This window comes from Chiloscyllium punctatum, chromosome 2 (genome assembly GCF_047496795.1).
Source record: "Chiloscyllium punctatum isolate Juve2018m chromosome 2, sChiPun1.3, whole genome shotgun sequence".
NCBI lineage: Eukaryota > Metazoa > Chordata > Chondrichthyes > Orectolobiformes > Hemiscylliidae > Chiloscyllium > Chiloscyllium punctatum.
Genome location: NC_092740.1, coordinates 32,658,959 through 32,682,318, shown reverse-complemented (window position 1 = coordinate 32,682,318; position 23,360 = coordinate 32,658,959). Strand labels below are relative to the sequence as shown.

The 23,360-nt window shown below is 42.3% G+C and overlaps 1 protein-coding gene across 3 annotated transcripts in view; it reads right to left on the bottom strand.

The window, feature by feature from the left end:
* LOC140495808 (cadherin-related family member 2-like) overlaps nucleotides 1–23,360 on the bottom strand; it is a 148,911-nt gene that overhangs the window by 71,970 nt on the left and 53,581 nt on the right. For all 3 annotated transcript variants that reach the window (XM_072594951.1, XM_072594959.1, XM_072594967.1), the window contains exons 18-20: nucleotides 19,951–20,020; nucleotides 15,212–15,820; nucleotides 14,328–14,399 (exon numbers count right to left, since the gene is read on the bottom strand). In XM_072594951.1, coding sequence (XP_072451052.1) covers nucleotides 14,328–14,399; nucleotides 15,212–15,820; nucleotides 19,951–20,020 — 751 coding nt within the window. The remainder of the gene's footprint in view (nucleotides 1–14,327; nucleotides 14,400–15,211; nucleotides 15,821–19,950; nucleotides 20,021–23,360) is intronic.

Below are 23,360 nucleotides of genomic sequence, written 5' to 3'. Positions count from 1 at the left end.
CCAAAGATCCTTAGACAACACCTTCCAAACCTATGACAACTTTCATTTAGAAGGACGAGGGCAACAGATACATAGACACATCACCACCTGCAAGATAACCTCCTCCCTCCAGCCAAAACTACTCACCATTTTGACTTGGAAATATAGCAGTCTTCCTTTTGTATCAATTGGTCAAAATCCTGGAATTCCCTACCCAATGATATTGTGGGGCTAACTGCATCATGGGATTGCAGCGGTTCAAAAAAGGAACTCATCACCACTTTCTCAAGGGCAACTAGACACAGGCTAAAATGCTGGCTAGCCAGTGATACCCAAATCCCATGAATGAATAGGAATAAATGAATGAAAAAGCCCATAGTAACATTCTGAGGTACTTATCCTGAAGGGCACCTATACTCAAGTTCATTTGGTTTAAAAAACGTCTGTTGCAAGTCGACTTCAAATAATACCTTTTATCACTTTCTTGCAGTAACTGATTCTGTAAAGTTATAACAATTAGTATATATTTTAAAAAAGCTAAATTTGTTCATTCCATTTTATGTTACTGCTTGCTTTATTTTTAGGAAATGAACTAGGGTAAGATCTTACGGTCCCCCAATGGTGGGTTTACAAACAGGAAGCCCAATTGTCTTCCCACTGTCCCCAGCTCCATTGTTGATAATTTTATAGAGTGTGGGTAAAGTCTCAGGCAGGCTGCCAATTTGAGGATCTTGAGGTCTATTATTGGCTACTTGAGTGCTGTTTCCTGCCTGACTTCAATTTTGAAGGGGATAGAATGAGTGCAGAGCTGAATGAATCCCCAAGGGTTCCCTGCTCAGACTTCAAGCAGGAAGGTGGTGGATCAGATATCTCCACACTGGGCACACTCTGCCCCATGGGAATGCATCCTCCTCCAACCAGCCTCTCTCTCAGGACCCTCACTGCCAATGAGCTTCATCTCTTTTCCCCTCCCTTCTCCTCTCCTCCCTGTTGTAGGACTCCAGCTACCTGGTCATGTGCTCTGGGAATTTCAAATCTATGGATTGCTTGTAGTCCCAGTCCTGGCCAGTGTTGGCACTGCTGCTGCTGGGTCTACAGAGTTATTGGCCAATCTGATTGGCCTGAGAGCTCCCAGGTGGAGGTCAGCCCATGTGAGGGTTGAGATCCACACCTCCAGCCAATGAATGCACTTTGCCAGGTTAAGTAACTTTTGGGGCTTCTGAAGTTGCAAGGGAATCATTCTATCGACTCTTTGGCTGCAAAGAATCTGCCATTTGAAAAATCCTACGTGATGTTTATGTTACTTGCAAGAGCCGGTGTGCATACATGGAGAACTCTCTTTTCCAAAATGTCTGCAGATGCTGGATCAGTTGAGACCTTCAAGATTATAATCAAGGGAGTTTTGTTACAGTCGCAAGAGCTGTAGACGTAAATGGTGTTTATGGACAGATCAACCATGATCTAACTGAATAGTAAAACAGAGAAGTTTATAAGATCTATGAGTTCCCATATATTCCCATCACATTACTATAGTATGTTTAAAAATATCACTAAAACTCTATCACAAATTAATTAAAATCAGATTTCTTTAATGGAACTGCCAGAGTTATGTAGTTCTGTGAAGTTGGTGGTCTGCATTTAAATTCCAGTAAGATGATTGTGTTCTTAAGGGTCCCCTATGATTACTTTGTGTATTAAATCCGTTCCCCACCATTTGCACATTTGTCAAATGGAGTCCATAAGTATTTCCCAAGATCTGAGCAAGTACCAGTCAGAGCACATTCATCGGCCCTGGATTGCCACTGACCGCAATCAATCAACTGCAGAAAATTTTAATGATCGCACTTTATCTTCAAGCTCTGAAAGGCTGAAACGGGCTGCATACAATTTTGTTTTAATTTGACAGTCATGATGGACACAGTGTGATTGTTGTTTTGACTGAGCAGGAGGGACAGTGGAGTTGAATGTGAGTCTGGGTGGTTACTTAACTTCAGAATATAGGAATTCAGACAAAAGAGACCTTCTAAAGTGGGAAAATGGGAGGTTTAAAGATTAACATGGAATTGGACAGAATACATATCAGAGAAACTTGCCAGCAAAAATACTGGTCTATTCCAATCATTCCATTTATACCTTCCCATTCTGCATCTGCATTTCCTAATTGTTTTCTCTTTACATGCAATAAATATTTACTTAAATCTATCACTGTTTCAGTCACTTTGCTTTGTAACAAATTTCACATTCTGTGTCAAGGAATTTCTTCTAATCTGACCTGATCTGGTATTGGCATCTTTTAATTATGCCTCACCATTGCCCAACATCTCTACACTCTCCCCCCCCTCGCTACACCAAGCCCACTTGTCTGATCTCGCCTACAAATAGGACCCATTTCTCTACAATCATTCCATCAAAACCCCTTCATGAAATTAAAGATATGTTTTAATTTAAAGTAAAAAATAATGCAGGGCCAAGGAGAAATAGCAAGAGAGCCAGACATATTTCTGAACTTTTCCAAACAAAAACAATGATCCGAATGGCCTCCTCTGTATCCTATGTTTTGACAGAAGCAATTTTTAAGTTTATGTTCTGATGCAGTGGGAATGGAGTGGGGAGATGTGGGGATCACTTGTAAAGTGGAGGGAACCCCAGAAATCTGGGTGCTGCGTAAGTGCTTTAAGACACTGGAGCAACCTTGCAATGATGTCCTGGAGCTGCTCTTCACTGGACATAAAAGCACTGTGTGGGTTCACTCCAAGCATGTAGAATCCAGGAACTGTCTTTCAATAATGTAACAATAAGATTTGAGCCTGATGTATCAGTGAATGGCATGTATTGTATGTTTAGGCTGCATATGTAATAAACAGTCTTACAAAGACCTCCAAGCCTAAAGTTAATTCATGACCTTGTCTTCTCTTCAACCAGCCTGTCTCAAACTCAAACTCATGAATGTTGGCATTAAACCAAACAACAAAAGATTGGGTTTCTTGAATGTTTCTAAGACTTGGATTGACTTTGCTTTTTCTTTCTCCTTTCCAGAATGAAGAGCTACAGCCTGCTCAACCTCCCAAGGTACAAATCGAACCTTCTCAGTTCTGGTAACAACGTTGTAATGTTTTTCTGCACTTCCTCCAGGACTTTCAGATTGTTTTTACAATATATGAAGAATGAAACTGTTCACAGACCTCCAAGTGTGGTCTAGCCAAGGTTCTGTGTAAATGTATTCCCTACTTGGAAGGTAAGAAAGTAAATGGCAGGCAGCAGAATGAGCTAAGGATCACTGGGAGAAGCAACACAGGTTTATTAGTCCATAAATGGTGCCAAGTGCAAGGATTCATTTCCACAATTTGGCTTGAATAGTTGACATGAAAGAACACAATGCAAAGTTCAGGAATTTTAAGTTAATGGCTTCATCCGAAAGTTAAATACGCATGAAAAATAATAGCACTGTCTATATAATTGAGAAAAGTTAGAAATGTGGAGTGAAGAAAGTATAAATGTACAATTACACAATGCTGTGATTAATCAAAGACTTTCCGAAAGTTGAGAAGTATTTGAAATTAGAGATCAAATTTCCCAATAGCCTATTGATTACCTTAGTCTCTATGTATAAGAGTCAGGTGGATGCCAAAGAGGCCATTAAGGAGTCCTAGACCATTACAACAGCATAAATAACTTAACTTGCATTGTTCTTCTGCTACTGGCTGCACTCCTCAGTAAAACTATATGAATTTCCCCAGGGGAGCAACACACACATGTCTGCCATTGGATAAAGACTCCTTGTTGCAGGAAAGTAAATGTCAGAGGTGATAATTTTGTATGATCTGGTCTCCTTTGTGTCTCTGATTAGTTTGTCTCTGGTCAACAGCAGGTAGCACCCATGTGAAATGGGAGAACGGTGCATGGAAATCAGTTTCCTGAGACAGAGACAATATTTCAAGTTAAGTCTGCACAGTTCACTGCAGAGTTTGTACAGTCATTATGGACTGTGAGATTTGGATACTAAGCAAAATTGGCCAGGGCTGACTGTGTATGTTTTTGATTACTTATCACATGACACTCATATAGAATCCTATATGCAAAATAATTGGCATTCCCAATGTAAAGAAAATGCAAGCCGCCATATACAACAACACACAACCTTGAATACAAAAACATTCAATTCTCAAAGACAAAAAAACCATGAAATTACCATATACAGGAGCTCAGAGCCCAAAAAAGACACCTCACCCACACAAAATTTAGTCCCTGTACACTCCTGGGATACACTTCTGAAATTTTATTCTGAACTTTTATTTCTTTATTTATCTTATTACAATGATTTTGTACTTTTGAAGTTCTGTCATGCTGAACTTCTTAGTTCCTTATTTTTCTATTTTTTTTCCTAAGAATTTGTACTCAGGAATCTGTACCTAGGTACCTTTGTACCTAAAATGGTGCCACAAGTGGCGACTTGTCAACTTTTCACTGTTCACATGTGACAATAATACTAATTCAAATTTTAAAAATATCTCATTCACTGAAGAAGATGAGACATACACAAAATGTACCTGGCTCCTTCCCCCTCTTCACAGCCTCCCTTTTCCAGAGATGTGAGGATATCTGGAACTGCTGCCTGCTTTGGCAGTTGGAACCCTCAACTCGTTTAAGGTGTACCTGGATCTGAACGAGACGTGCTGTAACCTGCAAGGCCATGTGACCAGGTACTGGAATGTTGGATTCAGATGAATGACTAACCCTTTTTCTGGCTGATGGGCTGAATTGCCTCTTTCTGCACTGTAACTTTTCTACAATTCTATGGTTTATTGGCTTCTTTCTCCCTCAACCATATAAAAGAAACCGGAGGCTGGAGAGCTGGGAAAGGCTGAACATTAACCAGTCAGTATGTGACAGCAACTTCCACCCTCCGTCTACTGTTTCTGGGTGACAATGGATCCAGTATGAGTGGAAACTGGGAAAGAACAAGTTCCACTCACATCCAGGGCTATTTGCACTACATGTGACAAGGTAGCATATTATATGCCCAGGAGAAAGTGGAGACTGCAGACGCTGGAGATCACAGTCAAAAAGTGTGGCGCTGGAAAAACACAGCTGATCAGGCAGTATCTGAGAAGCAGGAGAGTTGATGTTTCGAGCATAAGCACTTGATTAGGAATGTGGTGGGGTGGCAAGGGGACTGAGTGATAAATGGGAGGGAGGTGGGGCTGGGGAAAGGTAGCTAGGAATGCGATAGGTAGATGAAGGTGAGGGGTAATGGTGATAGATTGGAGTGGATAGGTGGGAAGGAAGATGGACAGGTAGGACAGTTCAAGAGGGTAGAGTTGAGACAAGGTGGAGGGGGAGAAGGGAGGTAAGGAAATTGGTCAAATTGACATCAATTCCATGTGGTTGGAGGGTCTCAAGGCGGAAGATGAGGTGCTCTTCCACCAGTCCTTGGTTGGCTAGGATTTGGTGGTGGAGGAGACGCAGGACTTGCTTGAACTTGGCAGGGTGGGAGGGGGAGTTGAAGTGTTCGGCCACAGGGCAGTGGTGTTGTTTAATGTGTGTGTCCTGGAAATGTTCTCTGAACATTCTGCAAGTTGGCCTCACGTCTCCCCAATGTAGAGGAGACCATATCGAGAGCAATGGACACAGTAGATGACGTGTGTGGAGGTGCAGGAAAATCTCTGCCGGTTGTGGAAGGATCCTTTGGGCCTAAATGAATGAGGGCATGATAAATGTGATGATAATAAATGTTGCCAATCCATAATGTGGTTATGAGTTGCCAGTTTGTCCTTTGTGTCCAATGTTGCTATGGAAATACAATGAGGTAGTGATTAAATTGAATGTCAGCAGAAGGCCACAGACCATCTCCAACCTTCCACTGACAGCAAGAAGCCTGGGCAGAAGCCAGAGTTCTTTTGGGAAGTATAAGTGACCTGAAGATATTTAAACCAAGGAATTTTCATTGGCAAAGTCTACATTAGAACTATAGGCTTATCTTGCAACACTGGGCTTTGGGAACTTGCAGTTTTTAGATCAGAGTGGTGCTGGAAAAGCACAGGATGTCAGGCAGCATCCGAGGAGCAGGAAAATTGACATTTTGGGCAAAAGCCCTTCATCATCCTCTATTCCTGATGAAGGGATTTTGCCCGAAACGTCAATTTCGAAGCTACTTAGATGCTGCCTGAACTGTTGTGCTCTTCCAGCACCACTAATTCAGAATCTGGTTTCCAGCATCTGCAGTCATTGATTTTACCATCCTATTTTTCTCCCCCTAGCATCACAAGTGCAGAAAGAGGCTCCAGTATTTATTCAGGACCATGAAAATCATGGGAAATATAAGGTTTCTAGGCAGGCAATGCTGGATTTTCACAAATTCCTGGAGGTTTTGTGCACATTTACAAATAGCTGGTAGAACTCAGATGCAGAAGTTTAACATCCAATTCCAGAAGAACCCAGTTTTGCTGGCTGGTTTAATGAGTTAGCGTGTGATTCACACCTGAGGGAAACTCAAATGCAGCAAGGTCATTTGAAGTCAGTACTAAGTTCAAACAGACGACCTTTCCACTATAGCAGAGACCTAGCACAGAAGTCACAATTTTTTGGAGTAGACAAAAATGTACATGAAGGGCAAATTCTGGGTAATCCAAGATGGAAAAAATTCTGGCTGTAACAGGCTGCTCCTTCTTTGAGGTATTTTAGGTGTTGGAGGTGATTTCCTCAAATTCCAGGAACAGCAATTACTGTTTTATATGCTGTTGCATTGTTTTGGATCTTTGGAGAAAAAAAGTCAGAACAACAGCACTTTCAAAAGGCAGAGTAACAGACAAAGGCAGCACATAGTGAGGTCAGTACAGGAGAGAGAGAGAGAAAGAGAGAGAAAGAAACCCACATTGATAACTAACACAGCAGTGATCCTGCACAGTTACTGCCTTTGCTATTTGAATTCATGTATCACTGGACATCGGAGTGCGTCTAGGAAAATTTAAAAAATGTGAAATTCACAACTAATCTTCGAAGAACCTGTTTGGGAGAGGTCGCAGCACAGAAGCAGATAAGTGAATATTTTTAATTGTGGCCTACATAAAGTCTGCAGTAGTGAATAGAGTGGGTTCTTTCTTGATTATATGTTTTATTGAGCTATGCTTCTTGATTAAACTTAAAAATATAAGCCATAAGTATTTAGTTAGCCTGGAGCAGTGTTTTGTAGATGAATAAGACTGTGCTATTTTCTGGGTCTATAGATTTAAATAAACAAAAATGGCCTTTAGTAAAGCGATATGCTCTTCTTGTTGGATGTGGGAGTTTCAGGAGAGTTTATGGGCTACTGAGGATTATGTATGCAATAAATGCCATTGGTTGCGAATCCTATTAGATTGAATGGATCGGTTGGAGAGACGGGAAGAAGCAAAGAGGAATTTACAAGAGCAAGGGGATGTGGCGGATGGCAGTTATAGGAAGGGAAACAGGTTGCAGATACAGTCACATAGATGGGTTAACTCCAGGAAAGCAAGAGAGGTAGGCAGGTAGTGGCAGGAGTCTTCTGCGGCTATCCCCATTTCAAACAAGTATGCTGTTTTGGAAAATGTAGGAGGTGATGGATTCTCATGAGAATATAACACGAACAGCCAAGTTTCTGTATCAAGACTGGCTCTAATGCAATGAGGGTTACGTCAGGTTCCAAGCAATCAATTATCTTAAGGGACTCTCTAATTTGAAGCTCAGACAGATGTTTCTGTGGCCAGCAGTGAAAAATCAGAGTGGTGTTTTGCCTCCCTGGTGCCAGGATCAAGAATGTCTTAGAGAGGATGCAGAATGTTCTCAAGTGGGAGAGGGACCAGCAGGAGGTCATTGTACACATTGGAACCAATGACATAGGAAGGCAAAAGGATGAGATTCTGAAGGGAGAATATTGAGAGTTAGGCAGGAATTTGAAAAGGACATCCTCGAAAGTAATAATATCGGGATTACTCCTGGTGATATGAGTTAGTGAGGTCAGGAATAGGAGGATAGAGCAGATGAATGCATGGCTGAGGAGCTGGTGTATGGGCAAAGGATGCACATTTTTGGATCATTGGAATCTCCTCTGTGGGTAGAAGTTAACAGTGCAAGAAGGATGGATTTGTACCTGAATAGGAAGGGGACTAATATACTGGCAGGGGATTTGCTAGAGTTGCTCAGGAGGATTTAAACTATTAAGGTGGGTGGAATGGGGGGAGGGGGAACCCAGGGAGATAGTGAGGAAAGAGATCAATCTGAGATGGTACAGTTGAGAAAAGAAGCGACTCAAACAGTCAGGGCAGGCAGGGACAAAGCAGAGAACAAGGTAGAACTGATAAATTAAACTGCATTTATTTCAATGTAAGAGGCCTAACAGGGAAGGCATATGAACTCAGGGCATGGTTAGGAACATGGGACTGAGATACCATAGCAATTACAGAAATGTGGCTCAGGGATGGACAGGACTGGCAGCTTAATGTTCCAGGATACAAATGTTACAGGAAGGACAGAAAAGGAGGGAAGAGAGGAGGGGGGAGTGCTGTTTTTGATAAGGGATAGCATTACAGCTGTGCTGAGGGAGGATATTCCAGGAAATACATCCAGGGAAGTTATTTGGGTTGAACTAAAAAATAAGAAAGACATGATCACCTTATTGGGATTGTATTATAGACCCCATAATAGTCAGAGGGAAATTGAGAAACAAATTTGTAAGGAGATCTCAGTTATCTGTAAGAATAAAAGGGTGGTTATGTTAGGGGATTTTAACTTTCCAAACATTGACTGGGACTGCCATAGTGTCAAGGGTTCAGATGGAGAGAAATTTGTTAGGTGTGTACAAACAGTTTTCTGATTCATTATGTGGATGTACCTACTAGAGAACGTGGAAAATTTAACTTTTGAGAAATTAGGCAGGGCAGGTGACTAAGGTGTGAGTGGGGGAGCACTCTGGGGCCAGCAACCATAATTCTATTAGTTTTAAAATAATGATGGAAAAGGGTAGACCAGATCTTAAAGTTGAAGTTCTAAATTGAAGGAAAGCTAATTTTGACGGTATTAGGCAAGAACTTTTAAAAGCTGATTGGTCCCAGAGGTTCGCAGGTAAAGGGATGGCTGGAAAATGGGAAGTCTTCAGGAATGAGATAACGAGAGTCCAGAGACAATATATTCCTGTTAGGGTAAAAGGAAAGGCTGGTAGGTGTAGGGAATGATGAATGACTAGAGAAATTGAGGGTTTGGTTAAGAAACAGAAGGAAGCATATGTCAGGTATAGACAAATCAAATGAATCCTGAGAAGAGTATAAAGGCAGTAGGAGTATACTTAAGAGAGAAATCAGGAGGGCAAAAAGGGAACATGAGATAGCTTTGCCAAATAGAGTTACAGAGAATCCAAAGGGTTTTTGCAAATACATTAAGGACAAAAGAGTAACTAGGGAGAGAATAGAACCCCTCAAAGATCAGCAAGGTGGCCTTTGTGTGGAGCCACAGGAGATGGGGGAGATACTAAGTGAGTATTTTGCATCAGTGTTTACTGTAGAAAAGGATATGGAAGGTATAGATGTAGGGAAATAGATGATGACATCTTGAAAACTATCTATATTACAGAGGAGGAAGTGCTGGATGTCTTGAAACGCATAAAAGTGGATAAATCTCCAGGACCTGATCAGGTGTACCCTAGAACTCTGTGCAAAGCTAGGGAAGTGATTACTGGGCCCCTTGCTGAGATATTTGTATCACTGATAGTCACAGGTGAGGTGCCGGAAGATTGGAGTTTGGCTAACATGGTGCCACTATTTAAGAAAGGTGGTAAGGACAAGCCAGGGAACTATAGGCCAGTGAGCCTGACATTGGTGGTGGTCAAATTGTTGGAGGGAATCCTGAGGGACAGGCTGTACATGTATTTGGAAGGCAAGGACTGATTAGGGATAGTAAACATGGCTTTGTGCATGGGAAATCATGTCTCACAAACTTGATTGAGGTTTTTGAATGAGTAACAAAGAGGATTGATAAGGACAGAGCGGTTGACGTGATCTATATGGACTTCAGTAAGGTGTTGGACAAGGTTCCCCATGGGAGACTGATTAGCAAGGTTAGATCTCATGGAATACAGGGAGAATTAGCCATTTGGATACAGAACTGGCTCAAAGGTAGAAGACAGAGGGTGGTGGTGGAGGGTTGTTTTTCAGATTGGAGGACTATGATCAGTGAATGCCACAAAGATCGGTGCTGGGTTCACTACTTTTCATCATTTATATAAATGATTTGGATGTGAGCATAAGAGGTATAGTTAGTAAGTTTGTAGATGACACCAGAATTGGAGGTGTAGTTGTCAGTGAAGAAGGTTACCTCAGATTACAACAGGATCTTGATCAGATGGGCCAGTGGGCTGAAAAGTGGCAGATGGAGTTTAATTTAGATAAATGTGAGGTGCTACATTTTGGGAAAGCAAATCTTAGCAGGACATACACACTTAATGATAAGGTCTTGGGGAGCATTGCTAAACAAAGAGACCTTGGAATGCAGGTTCATAGCTCCTTGAAAGTGGAGTCGCAGGTAGATAGGATAGTGAAGAAGGTGTTTGGTATGCTTTCCTTTGAGTACAGGAGTTGGGAGGTCATGTTGTGGCTGTACAGGATATTGGTTAGACCACTGTTGGAATATTGTGTGCAATTCTGGTCTCCTTCCTATTGGAAAGATGCTGTGAATCTTGAAAGGGTTCAGAAAAGATTTACAAGCATGTGGGCAGTGATGGAGGATTTGAGCTATAGGGAGAGGTTGAACAGGCTGGGGCTGTTTTCCCTGGAGTGTCAGAGGCTGAGGGGTGACCTTATAGAGTTTTATAAAATCATGAGGGACATGGATAGGATTAAAAGACAAAGTCTTTTCCCTGAGGTGGGGGTGGGGGAGGGGGTGTCCAGAACTAGACGGCATATGTTTAGGGTGAGAGGGAAAAGACCTGAGGGGCAACGTTTTCACGCAGATGGTGGTACATGCATGGAATGAGCTGCCAGAGGAAGTGGTGGAGGCGAGTAAGATTTCAACATTTAAAAGGCATCTGGATGGGTATATGAATAGGAAGGGTTTGCAGCGAAATGAGCCAGGTGCTGGCAGGTGGGACTAGATTGGGGTGGGATATCTGGTCAGCATGGACGGGTTAGACCGAAGGTCTGTTTCTGTGTTGTACATCTCTATGACTCTCTGACTCTAAATGTCATGAAGTGAACTTATTTAAATGCCCAGCCCTTTAAAAGTTAAAACTGGCTGCCTAATCAGTGAAAGTTTTCAAAAAAAGTCCAATTTAGCCATTACAATAGCTGTTGCTACATTTCAGTGTATTCCCTGGTTGCTTCCTATAAGCAACAATTATCACATCAATTTGATGCTTCTTCCTCTCCTGACGTCCCCAGCAGTATCCTTCCACTGACACTCTCATTCATTTGGCTGAACTGGTCCTCACCATTAACAATTTCTCCTTCAAATCCACCCACTTCCTTCAGGCCAAAGGGGTAGCCATGGGCACCAACATGGGCCCCAGCTATGCCTGTCTCTTTGTTGGCTACGTAGAACAGTCCATCTTCCGCAGTTACAACGGTACCACTTCTCACCTCTTCCTCCGCTACACTGATAACTGCATCGGTGCCATCTCATGGTCCCGCGAGGAGGTTGAGCAGTTCATCAACTTCACCAACACATGCCACCCCAACCTTAAATTCATCTGGACCATCTCTGACACTTCCCTCCCCTTCCTGGACCTCTCCATCTCCATCAATGATGACCGACTTGACACTGACATTTTTTACAAACCCACGGACTCCCACACCTACCTGGATTACACTTCTTCCCACCCTACCTCCTGCAAAAATGCCATCCCTTATTCCCAAATCCTCTGCCTCCACCGTATCTGCTCCCAGGAAGACCAGTTCCACCACAGAACACACCAGATGGCCTCCTTCTTTAGAGACCGCAATTTCCCTTCCCACATGATTAAAGATGCCCTCCAACGCATCTCATCCACATCCCGCACCTCCGGCCTCAGACCCCACCCCTCCAACCGTAACAAGGACAGAACGCCCCTGGTGCTCACCTTCCACCCTACCAACCTTCACATAAATCACATCATCCGCCGACATTTCCGCCACCTCCAAACAGACCCCATCACCAGGGATATATTTCTTTCCCCACCCCTTTCCGCTTTCTGCAAAGACCGTTCCCTCCGTAACTACCTGGTCAGGTCCACGCCCCCCAACAACCCACCCTCCCTTCCTGGCACCTTCCCCTGCCACTGCAGGAATTGCAAAACCTGCGCCCACACCTCCTCCCTCACCTCCATCCAAGGCCCCATAGGAGCCTTCTACATCCATCAAAATTTCACCTGCACATCCACCAATGTCATTTACTATATCCATTGCTCCTGATGTGATCTCCTCTACATTGGGGAGACTGGATACCTTCTCACAGAGCACTTTAGGGGACATCTCCAGGACACCTGCACCAATCAATTCCACCGCTCCGTTGCCCAACATTTCAACTTCTCCTCCCACTCTGCTGAGGTCATTCAGGTCCTGGGCCTCCTCCACCGCCGCTCCCTCACCACCCAATGTCTGGAAGAAGAACGCCCTCATCTTCCACCTCGGAACACTTCAACCCCAGGGCATGAATGTGGACTTCATCAGTTTCCTCATTTCCCCTCCTCCCACCTTAATCCAGTTCTAACCTTCCAGCTCAGCACTATCCTCATGACCTGACCTACCTGTCAATCTTCCTTCCCACCTATCCGCTCCACCCTCCTCTCTGACCTACCACCTTCAACCCCACCCCCATCCATCTATTGTACTCTTTGCTACCTTCTCCCCAGCCCCACCTCCCTCCCATTTATGTCTCCACCCTGGAGGTTCCCTGCCTTCATTCCTAATGAAGGGCTTTTGCCTAAAACTTTGATTTTCCTGGTCCTCAGATGCTGCCTGACCTACTGTGGTTTTCCAGCACCATTCTAATGTAGACATCAATCTGATTGACAGCTCAAAGAGTTTTTTGAATGATTAGCTGTCTATGATGTGGAGTTATTAATAGATGGTACTAAACACACAAGACTTAAATTTTTGAATAAGTTTTAACACTTTTTTTTAATATAGTAAAGATGGCAACTGATATTTAAATTTTTTGTCTCCACATGGAAACAGGATGTCTGTTTAATATTAAAAAGAACTAAAGATGCTGGAGATCTGAAGAAAAGAACAGAAATTGCTGAACAAACTCTGCAGGTCTGGCAGCATCTGTGAAAAGAAAGCAGAGTTGATGTTTTGAGTTTGGTGACTCGTCAGAACTGAATTTATTTACTTGGCAACAAAAGAATGGTAACATAGACAGAAGTTAAGATCTACAAAGCAGTGACTGAGAGCTTGGTGGCAGCAAATTCAACTGAGGCCTTCAGAAGAGAATTGAATAATTAGAATTTGAAGAGGCCTCTGCCTGTGCATTCATCACTCTGTGGTTCGGTGCCCAGTGACTTGGCAGCAACAAAAGTAGAAAGGTTTTGTAAATTGACAGGTTTTGGCCTGTTGAACCCAGTCATACGCATGTTTTGGAAGCCAGGATCTTTAGGTATCAGATGGACTGAAACTTAGCATTTATCTTCAAATGATGTTCAATGCCCCACGGCCAATGAATAAACTTTAAATTATGATATACTGAATTAAAGTGAGGGGGTTACTATAGTGGATTTGATATTTATTGCTTAAACAGTTCACATCTTTCATTCTTAATGCAGAGCTAGATTGGCCAACTCTGCTTGATATGTCCATCGTCAACATGTTATTCTCAACATCTGTGGCTGTTGTAACTGTTTCTTTTATACCTGATAATTGTAAGATCACAAGGTCATAAGGTGTAGGCCATACATCCCATCGAGTCCACTCAACCGTTCTATAGGATCATATCTAATCATCCTCTACTCCACTTGCCTGCCTTTTCCCAATAACCCTTGATTCCCTAGAAATCTATCTACCTCAGCTTTAAATATTCCTAACAACTCAATCTCAACAGACATCTGTGGTAAAGAATTTGACAGATTCACTACTCTCTGAGGGAAGAAATCCCTCCTCTGTTTTAAATGGAGAGCCCTTTTCCCAAAAGGGGAAATGACCTCTCCACATCTTCCCTGTCAAGCCCCGTTAAAAACTTTTATCTTTCTATAAGGGCTCCTTGCATTTTTCTAAACTCCAATGAACATAAGCCCAAATTACTTAAACTCTCCTTATAAGAAAATACTTCCATATGTGGGGTTAACCTAGTGAATCTTCTCTGGCCTGCCTCCAATACCAATACATCTTCCCTTAGGCAAGGAGACCAAAACTATTCATATCACTACTCACCACTTTTATTTTCCATCTTGGTAAATTCAGGTGGATTGTCATTTTCATCAGCAATGATAATTTTAATATGTCCTGAAAAACATGAGTTAAAAATTTAGTCAGAGAGCTCTTCGAGAGAACAAAGTGGAGATTGATCCAAACAAAGCTGGCTGATGGATATCACAAAGTGGTTGCAGATGAGTTACAGTAAGTGTATGAAGATCATGTAAGACAGTCAAATGTTACATACCAATAAGACAGATCTCCTGGTAGGAATAGGTATATGCTCCACAGAACAAGAACTATTGTAATTAATAATGGAAATCTCTTAACACATCCAGTGGAAACTGTTGAGGAAAGCTCTGTAGAGTTTAGTTGGTATTTAACTGAAGTATTGATAAAATTAATGAGAGATTATCACCTCTGTATAAAATAACACACAGATATCATTTTTTTACATTATCTGTGCAAGACTTGAGACATGGGAATTCTATCATACTAGTAAGAACTAGGTAAATTTTGAGGGGTGAGCTGGTGAGTGTTGGTTGTTCTGAGGGGAAGGTGTTGTGGATGGACTGGCAATAGGCTTTGAGATTTGGCTGTATTATTCATAATTGTGATCATTGAGAAAAATGAAGGATTCTGGAAGGGGCAGAGCATTGCTCTCAAATTTTGAGAAGAAGAGTCTTTCACAGACAGTTAAGAAACCAAAGGCTATTTTAGGTACCGACCTCAACAATGGGTCTCATATTCTTAGCAATGGGCTCAATACCAGAACAGATTGAGTGCACACTTTGTCGATACTTTAATGCTTTAAAAATCTAAGCAGTGCACACAAATTTCAATCTCTACTTGTGGAGAAAGCACATAAGCAGTTTCTAAACCGCTATGCAAGTAAAGCTGACCTTCTTCACTCATGTTTGAAGAAAGAACAGTGTTGTAGTCCACAACTTGTACTCTGAGTTGAACAGCCTGGACACTTTCACGGTCGACAGACCCACTGTAAAGCAAAGACCCTGATTGCTCCATCACTTGAAACCAGTTTTTACAGAGTGAACTACTCAGCCTTTCTCCCTTCTCATCGAGACACTCAGTCCCTTGAATAAAGAAGTGCAGTTCTGCATCAGTGTCTGGATCAAAAGCTTGAATGGCAGTAACTGTTGCATTAATTCTTCCATTTTCACTTGCAAACACATCAGAGAGTGAACTTCCAATCAGAACAGGAGTTTCATCATTGACATCCAAGATATCCACTTCAATGGTCATGTCGCCAGTGTTGGGGTTGAACCCAAAATCGTTGGCAGCCACTTTCAGTCTATATTTACGTGGTCCACCATCATAATCAAGTCTATATTCTGGATTTACCCGGATACATGCAGCAGGTTGATGTAGCTCTATCTTCTCAGTGCTGAGAATAAACTGTCCCCTGGCCCCATCTTCAAGACTGTAGATCAATAATCGGTTTGGATCAGTTACATCATTATCCGAGGCCCAAATGGAAACAATGCAGTGATCTGGAATAAAAAAAACTCAGTGAACTTGTTTTGAAATATCATCAAAACTAAGTATTTCCATTGGCGAACCATAAAAGCAAACTTCCATTTGTAAAGCCAAAACATGCACATTCTGTTCCATTTAACTTCATGTAGAATTTAAAATGTGGCATCACAAGGGAATTTGGGTTAGACTTTCTGTTTCTGTTTCTGTGGAATCCCTGATGTGGCAGATTCTGAGAGAACTGCCTGGGTGATTGAAGATTCTGGTCGGGCAGCATCTGAGGATCAGGAGAGTGGACATTTCAAGCATAAGCTCGGCATCATTCCTGATGAAGACATTTTGCTCGAAACATCAACTCCACTGCCCCTTGGATGCTGCCTGACTGGCTGTGCTTTTCCTGACTCTGATCTCCATCATCTGCAGTCCTCACTTTCTCTCAGATTGAAGATTCCGCAGGGCAGTTCCATGGTACTTGGAACCCTCTGAAAGCACCCATTTAAATCAGATAATTTGGAAGGTCCTGCTGTGGTTAATAGTTCCTTGGGAAACTTAGATGATTAGAAACTTGGATAACTAGAAAGGTTATATCCCTAGCTTACCACACCCACCTTCAACTACACCTCCCCCAGTACCCTTACAATCCTCAGACCCTCTCCTCCCGAAGCTGATACGTCTTTTCCCCTCAATGGACTCTGACACACCTCTGTCCCCTGGAAACCAACTATCACTCCTATTTTGCCACTAGGGCACAGACAATCTCCTTACCTCCCCATTCCCAAACTCATGAACGACAAAATATGGAGTCAACAATCCACAGAATTGCCCTTGTTTGATGATTGTGCTTTAAGTTGGTGCTAAACTATATTCAGCAGGTAGATTGAAAAAATAAATATTTTGCACTTATATCAGTACAGCTGGTATCATCTAGTGATCTTTATCAAGTTTAATGTAATATGTACAATGTGGATTGATAGAATGCCTTTTGCCCGAAACGTTGATTTTCCTGCTCCTCGGATGCTGCCTGAACTGCTGCGCTTTTCCGGCACCACTCTAATCCATATTTCATTTCTCTGACTGGACTCCTGACCTCAAATTTCTTGGAACTTTTTTCTTCAAGTATCGCATCAAGATCCCAATCTGAAACTTAAGGGAACTCTCATTTTCTGATTTGGTTGCATGAACCTCTGGAGGCTGTTCCAGTCTACCAGAGAAAAGAAAGGTAGGAACCACCTTAATGCTTAGGTTACAATCATGGCCGGGACTGTTTTAAAAAATGATTTTTCTTTCACAAATGGTTTTTCTTTCAAAAGATGATTTTTAGATCACCTCGTTTCCAAGGGAAAAGAACCCCTGAGTGTATATCACGCCTTTCACCATCTCAGTAACAAAACGCTGCGGCCACTGTACTTTTGAACTGTAGTAATTAACTGCAACACTCAGTTTGCACATAGCAAAGTCCCACAAAGAGCAGCAGGTCAGGCAAAGATATTCCAATGGTCATCACAGCAGTCCGAATCATGTGTAAATCCCGACACAACTGACTCCAAGGGAATTGCCCAGGAAACTTAAAATTCCAATGGACAATTTCGCAGAGTCTGGAAACCATCCAAAATGGCCCCTTAAAGTTGTGATAGTAACCCCAGGAAATGTTGGAGGATTGAATTTTGAATTCCTGAGTAACTATTAAACTGAACCAGTGAGTCACCCTAATCCACAACACTAACCACACCTGCACCCCACCCCTCCCCGAAGACTCTCAACACTATGCTCGACCACTTACCACTTCTCACTCCATGGCCTAAACTGACATTCCCCTACACCCCAACTCCAACCACCCCACCCTCCACCCCAATCCTGTCAGCCCTGACACAGCAAGAATGTAAATTCATTGGAGGTGGTTCTGAGGATGCATATTAGATCAATACCTGAGAATGGGTCGTTTGTCTTATGAAGATAGGTGGGGCAAGCTGGGATTGTTTCTACTGGAGTTTAGAAGAGTGAGAGGTGCCTTGACTGAAGTGTGCAAGATTCTGAATGTTTCCTCCCACAGTCCAAAGATGTGCAGGTCAGGTGAATTGGCCATGCTAAATTGCCCATAGTGTTAGGTGAAGGGTAAATGTAGGGGTATGGGTGGGTTGTGCTTCGGCGGGTCGGTGTGCACTTGTTGGACCAAAGGGCCTGTTTCCACACTGTAAGTAATCTAATCTAATCTAATGTGCAGGTTAGGTGGGTTGGCTATGCTAAATTGCCCATAGATTCCAGGGATGTACAGGCTAGTTGGATTAGCCATGGGAAATGCAGGGTTACAGGGATAGGATAGGAGGTGGGTCTGAGTGGGATGCTCTTCTGAGGGTCAGCGTGGACTCAATGGGCCGAATGGCCTGCTTCCACACTGTAGGGATTCTATGAGGAGTATTTATTTTCTCTCGAAGCGTTTGAGAGACTTTGGAACTCTCTGTCCCTGAAGGCAGTGGAGATGGTATCATTGTATTTTCTTAAAAACAGAGGTGGATAGATTTTTGTTAGGCAGGGGAATCAAGGATGCTCGGGCTAGATGGGAATGTGGGACTCAAAACATAAACAGATCAGCTGTAATCATATTCAGTGATGGAGCAGGCTCAATGTGACAAATGGTCTATTTCTGGCGTTATTTTATATTTTCATAGTTAAAAATCACACAACACTATGTTATAGTCGAACAGGATTATTTGGAAGCACCAGCTTTTGGAGCACTGCTCCTTCATCAGGTTGTGAAGTATAAGATTGTAGGACACAGAATTTATAGCAAAAGTGTACGGTGTGAAATTATATATTGAAAAAGAACTGGATTGTTTGTTAAGTCTCTCATCTTTTAGAATGGGCATGTTGGTTTCAGTTCTTTCATATATAAATCCCAGCTCTTTCTTAAAGTTACATTCTCAAGTGAACTTTAACAATAGGTGCCATGTTGGCCCAGATAATGCATTGAAGGTGTGAGGAGCCTTGTGTGAGGTTGTCTGTGCCCCAATATTCAGACTGATTCTAATCTAAATATTTTCATTTGTATGTTTCCAGCCCACCTACATCCCAACCTGTCATCCCTGTGTCTCCCCCATCCTTGACCCAACCCCAGTGAAGCCAGCCCAGCCACTCAGACTGCTGGCCTCTGACTGATTCTAAGCACTCATCCATTCACCTGGCACCATTGCACTCTACACACTTTGCACCCTGCCCTTCATCCCCCCCCCCCCCCCCCCCACTCAAATGGCATTCTAATTCCCTCACCCTTCCACCTTTCCCACCAGATACTTAACCTCCCTCATCTATCTTGCACCATAATCTCTCACAAATCTGACATTATAAATATCCACTTACGCTCCATCCCCCATATCACCATTCTCTAACTTACTTTATGTGTATATCCTTTCACAATGACTGTCAATGAGGTTGTCAATGGTTGGGTACATAACAGCAGAGAATGCACATCCAGCCATGATCTTCCCTGCTTCTGGATTCGAGGATTCTTGGACAGGTCTGTAACAGGAAGTCCCTGTCCAGAATCTCCAGCACAGAAGACATCAAAAGGTAAGTGGGTAATTTTAAATACAACCAGGTTGGGACATGGGCTTTCTGACTCTGATCGGAATTTCTGGAATTTAAGACACAATTTCACTCAAACAAGTGTATATAGATACTTGTATTTCAAAGTAAGGCGATATGTGGACAATTTTGCACATGGCGACTCAACTGTATGGAGGGATAGTCAGCATAAATGACCAAAGGGATGTGGATTACTGCAGTTAATATGCAACTCTCTTATACCTGAAAACCTGTGATCTTTTAACCATGGAACTGGTGCATGCCCAGATAACAGAAGTGTCTGCGTGCAAATGTGACGGAAATTCCAGATCCTTACGTGGAATCACATTTTTCACATTCCCTATTTGTTATTTCTGCACATAATTGTTGCTATGATCTCATTATATAAAAACAAACATCAATTTTCCTGACACACTGACTAAATGTTTCTTCATTTTATAGCAGATAAATTTGATGAAAATTGGTTAATTTGGGGGTAAGATTTGATCAGGTACTGAACTATTTGCTAACATTTGAGTAAAATAATTTGGGTTTAATTTTTCATCCATCTCATAAATATATCTCTTACCTAGCTGATCTTCAGGTACAGCAACAAAAATGGTGCTCTGGTTAAAAACTGGTTTATTGTCATTCACATCCTAGAATATAAAATTTAAATAATAGTTTAATTCACTTCAACAAAATACACTGACCAGGTACTAATTATTAATTTGCTACAATGTTCTACCTTCTTTCACCTCTGTCACCTTTTGATGAAAAGAAATAGTAAATTGAATAACTATATGCAATATAAGTTTCAGGGATGTAGTCGGACACGCAGCTGCCTTAAGATGGTCTGCCATTAGGTCATGGCTGATCTGTACTTAGCTGCCCTTTCTTGTTTACAGTCCAAATCTCCTCATCCAATCCCTTACTTATCAATAATCCGTTGGTTTCTGTCTTGAAAGTTTCAATTACCACAACAGCCACAGCCTTTTGGGATCATTCTGCTCATTTATACTGCAACGACTCGAAGATCAAATAGGCCCTCCCTGGGTTTTGGCCTTTTGTTTTGTGGTTTTTATGCCCACATTCTTAAAGTTAGGGTCAGGGCAGATACTGACTGGAACATAGGAACACAGGACCAAAGGAACAGGAGGAGGCCATTCAGGCCCTTGAGCCTGTTCCATTATTTAACAAGATCATGGCCAATCTGTGGCCTAGATTCACATACCTGTCTTTTTACTCCACCCACACTGTGCTATTTATACCAAGTGAGGAGCAGTTGTGCGACATCTTTGCAAGGTTGCTCCAGGGTGTTAAAACACAGACCCACCATGTAGTGCACAAAGTGGAAGACAATGGTCTAGATGAGGTCTGACTAAGACTGCCACTTCCAACCTTGCTATTGACATAAAAATGCTCCTGTGCTTGCACACAACACGGATAATAGGTTTGATGATCAGTGGTAAGTCAGAGTAATGATAAGATTTTAACAAAAGGCAAGATTTCAACATTTTTCTAAAGTCAAAATAGAATGGACAAAGAATTATGTAAGCAAATCTGTCGTATAAAACTTGCCACCAGGAACATTACTGTGTCAGTAAAACTCAATATGCAGAACCGATCAGACTGCTTCGATAAGACAGGGTCTATGAATAATTGATCAACCTTATACTTTTCACAGAGCTTAATTTCTTGTTGCTTGACCAGCCATCAAAAATAGATAAAAAGAGAAATAGATCTACCTTGTTTCTCTCTTCTTGAATTATTAAAATACTCCCAGAGGATACGTTGATTTTATTGGAGCAGAACTTAAGTTTCTAAAGAGTTTTGCTATAAGCATTACATTGAGAGCCTGACGAGTGTCTAACACTCCACGAGATATCTTATAATGAAATAGAAGTCACAGTACATTCTGTTTAAGTTCCAGAATAACTTTATGGAATGATCATGTCAGGACATCTTCAATGGCAGCAGGCAACTGGCTGACCAAGTGGTGAATGTGTCAACATTCTAATAGAAACGATCCAGTAGCATCTAATAGATTGGTTCAAGGGACTGATTAGCCTACTTTTGTTCCTATGTTAGCTAATAATTTGTTGGTCTTTTTTAAGTAACACAATATGATCTTTTACCTTAATAGGAAGCCAGAACCTCAGTTTAGCCTTTGAGCCAACAGAATGCTGCTCACATGACACTGAGTGGTAGAGCAAAGTGTGCAGAGGACACTTAAAGTCTGCAGAGGAATATAGGCAGGTTAAGTGATTGGGCAAGGGTCTGGCAGATGGAGTACAATGTTGGTAAATGTGAGGTCATCCATTTTGGTAGAAATAACAGCAAAGTTGGCTATTACTTAAATGGTGAAAAATTGCAGCATGCTTACTGTGCAGAGGGACCTGGGTGTCCTTGTGCATGAATCACAAAAAAGTTGGTTTGCAGGTGCAGCAGGTAATTAAGAAGGCAAATGGAATATTGCCTTTCATTGCTAGAGGGATGGTGTTTCAAAATAGGGAGATTATGCTGCAGCTGTATAGGGTGCTCGTGAGGCCACACCTGGAGTACTGTACAGTTTTGGTCTCCTTACTTGAAAAAGGATGTATGTGGCACCGGAGGGGTGGAGAGGAAATTCACTAGGTTGATTCCAGAATTGAGAAGGTTGCCTTATGAGGACAGGTTGAGTAGACTGTGACTGTACTCACTGGAATTTAGAAGAATGAGGGGGAATCTTACAGAAACATATAAAATTATGCAAGGAATGGATAGTATAGAAGCAGGGAGGTTGTTCCAACTGGCACATGAAACTAGAATAAGGGGGCATTGCCTCAAAATAAGGGGAAGCAGATTTAGGACTGGGTTGAGGAAGAATCTGTGAAATTCCATGCCCTGTTGAGACGACCTTGCTGAAAGTTTTTAAAGCAAAGATAGATAGATTTTTGAACAGTAAAAGAATTAAGGACTATGGTGAGTGAGTGGGTAAGTGGAGCTGAATCCACAAAACTATCTTATTAAATGGAGGAATGGGCTCAATAGGCCAGATAGCCTACTCCTCTTCCCATTTCTGATGTTCTTATGTTATGAAGAATTCTCTAATCTATACTTAAAGGTCAGACTAACTTAAGAAGCCAAATTCTGGAGCTAAATCCAAAGCCTCTGAGTCAGAGGTGAGATTCGTATCAAGGACTAACACCGTTGATGGACAAACATGGACATAAGAGGTCATGGAGATGTAGCGTCTGCATTGGAGGTCATGGTGCGTATACAGTGAGGTTTGGGGCCATGGGGATATGTGATGGGCATGGAGCTGAGATGGGGATCATGGGGAATAGAGTGGGCATTGAGGTAAGGAGTGGGCATGGGGAAGTCACTCTGTAACCCATATCAACTCCACGGGCATGGGGGGACTCAAAGGACAACGGAGTAGAATATTGGGGTATAGAGTGAAAATGGGGGTATGGAGTAGGCATAGGAAGTCATGGGGGTGCAGTGCCATAGCAGGAGCAGTATGGAGTTGGCATGGGGAAGTCTTGGGGGTACAAAGTGCACACCAGGGGTATTAATGTATGCAGTGGACATAGGGTATGGAGTGAACATGAGGAGGTCATGAGGATATGGGGTGGACATGGGGAGGTCATAAGGTTATGGCGCAGACATGGAGAGATTATGGAGAGGACCTGGGGAAGTCATGAAAATATGCAGCAAACAAAGAGGGCATGAATATGTCATGGGGATATGGAGTGGAAAGGGACAGGTCATAAGGGTGTGGAGTGGACAGGGAGACATCATGAGTGTATGGAATGTGTATAGCACCGTTGAGAGGTGGGGAGATGAGGGAGATAGGAGGTCGGTAAGGGTTTTACAGAGCCGCACAGTCAGTGTCTGACCTGGACAACATTCTAATGAAGAGAGACATTTCTTCTAATTTGCCTCCAACCTGCTTTGGGAGGTGTTGCTGTGATTCCAGCCTGCCCCTCCCATCGCACCATGAAGTCAGTGTAC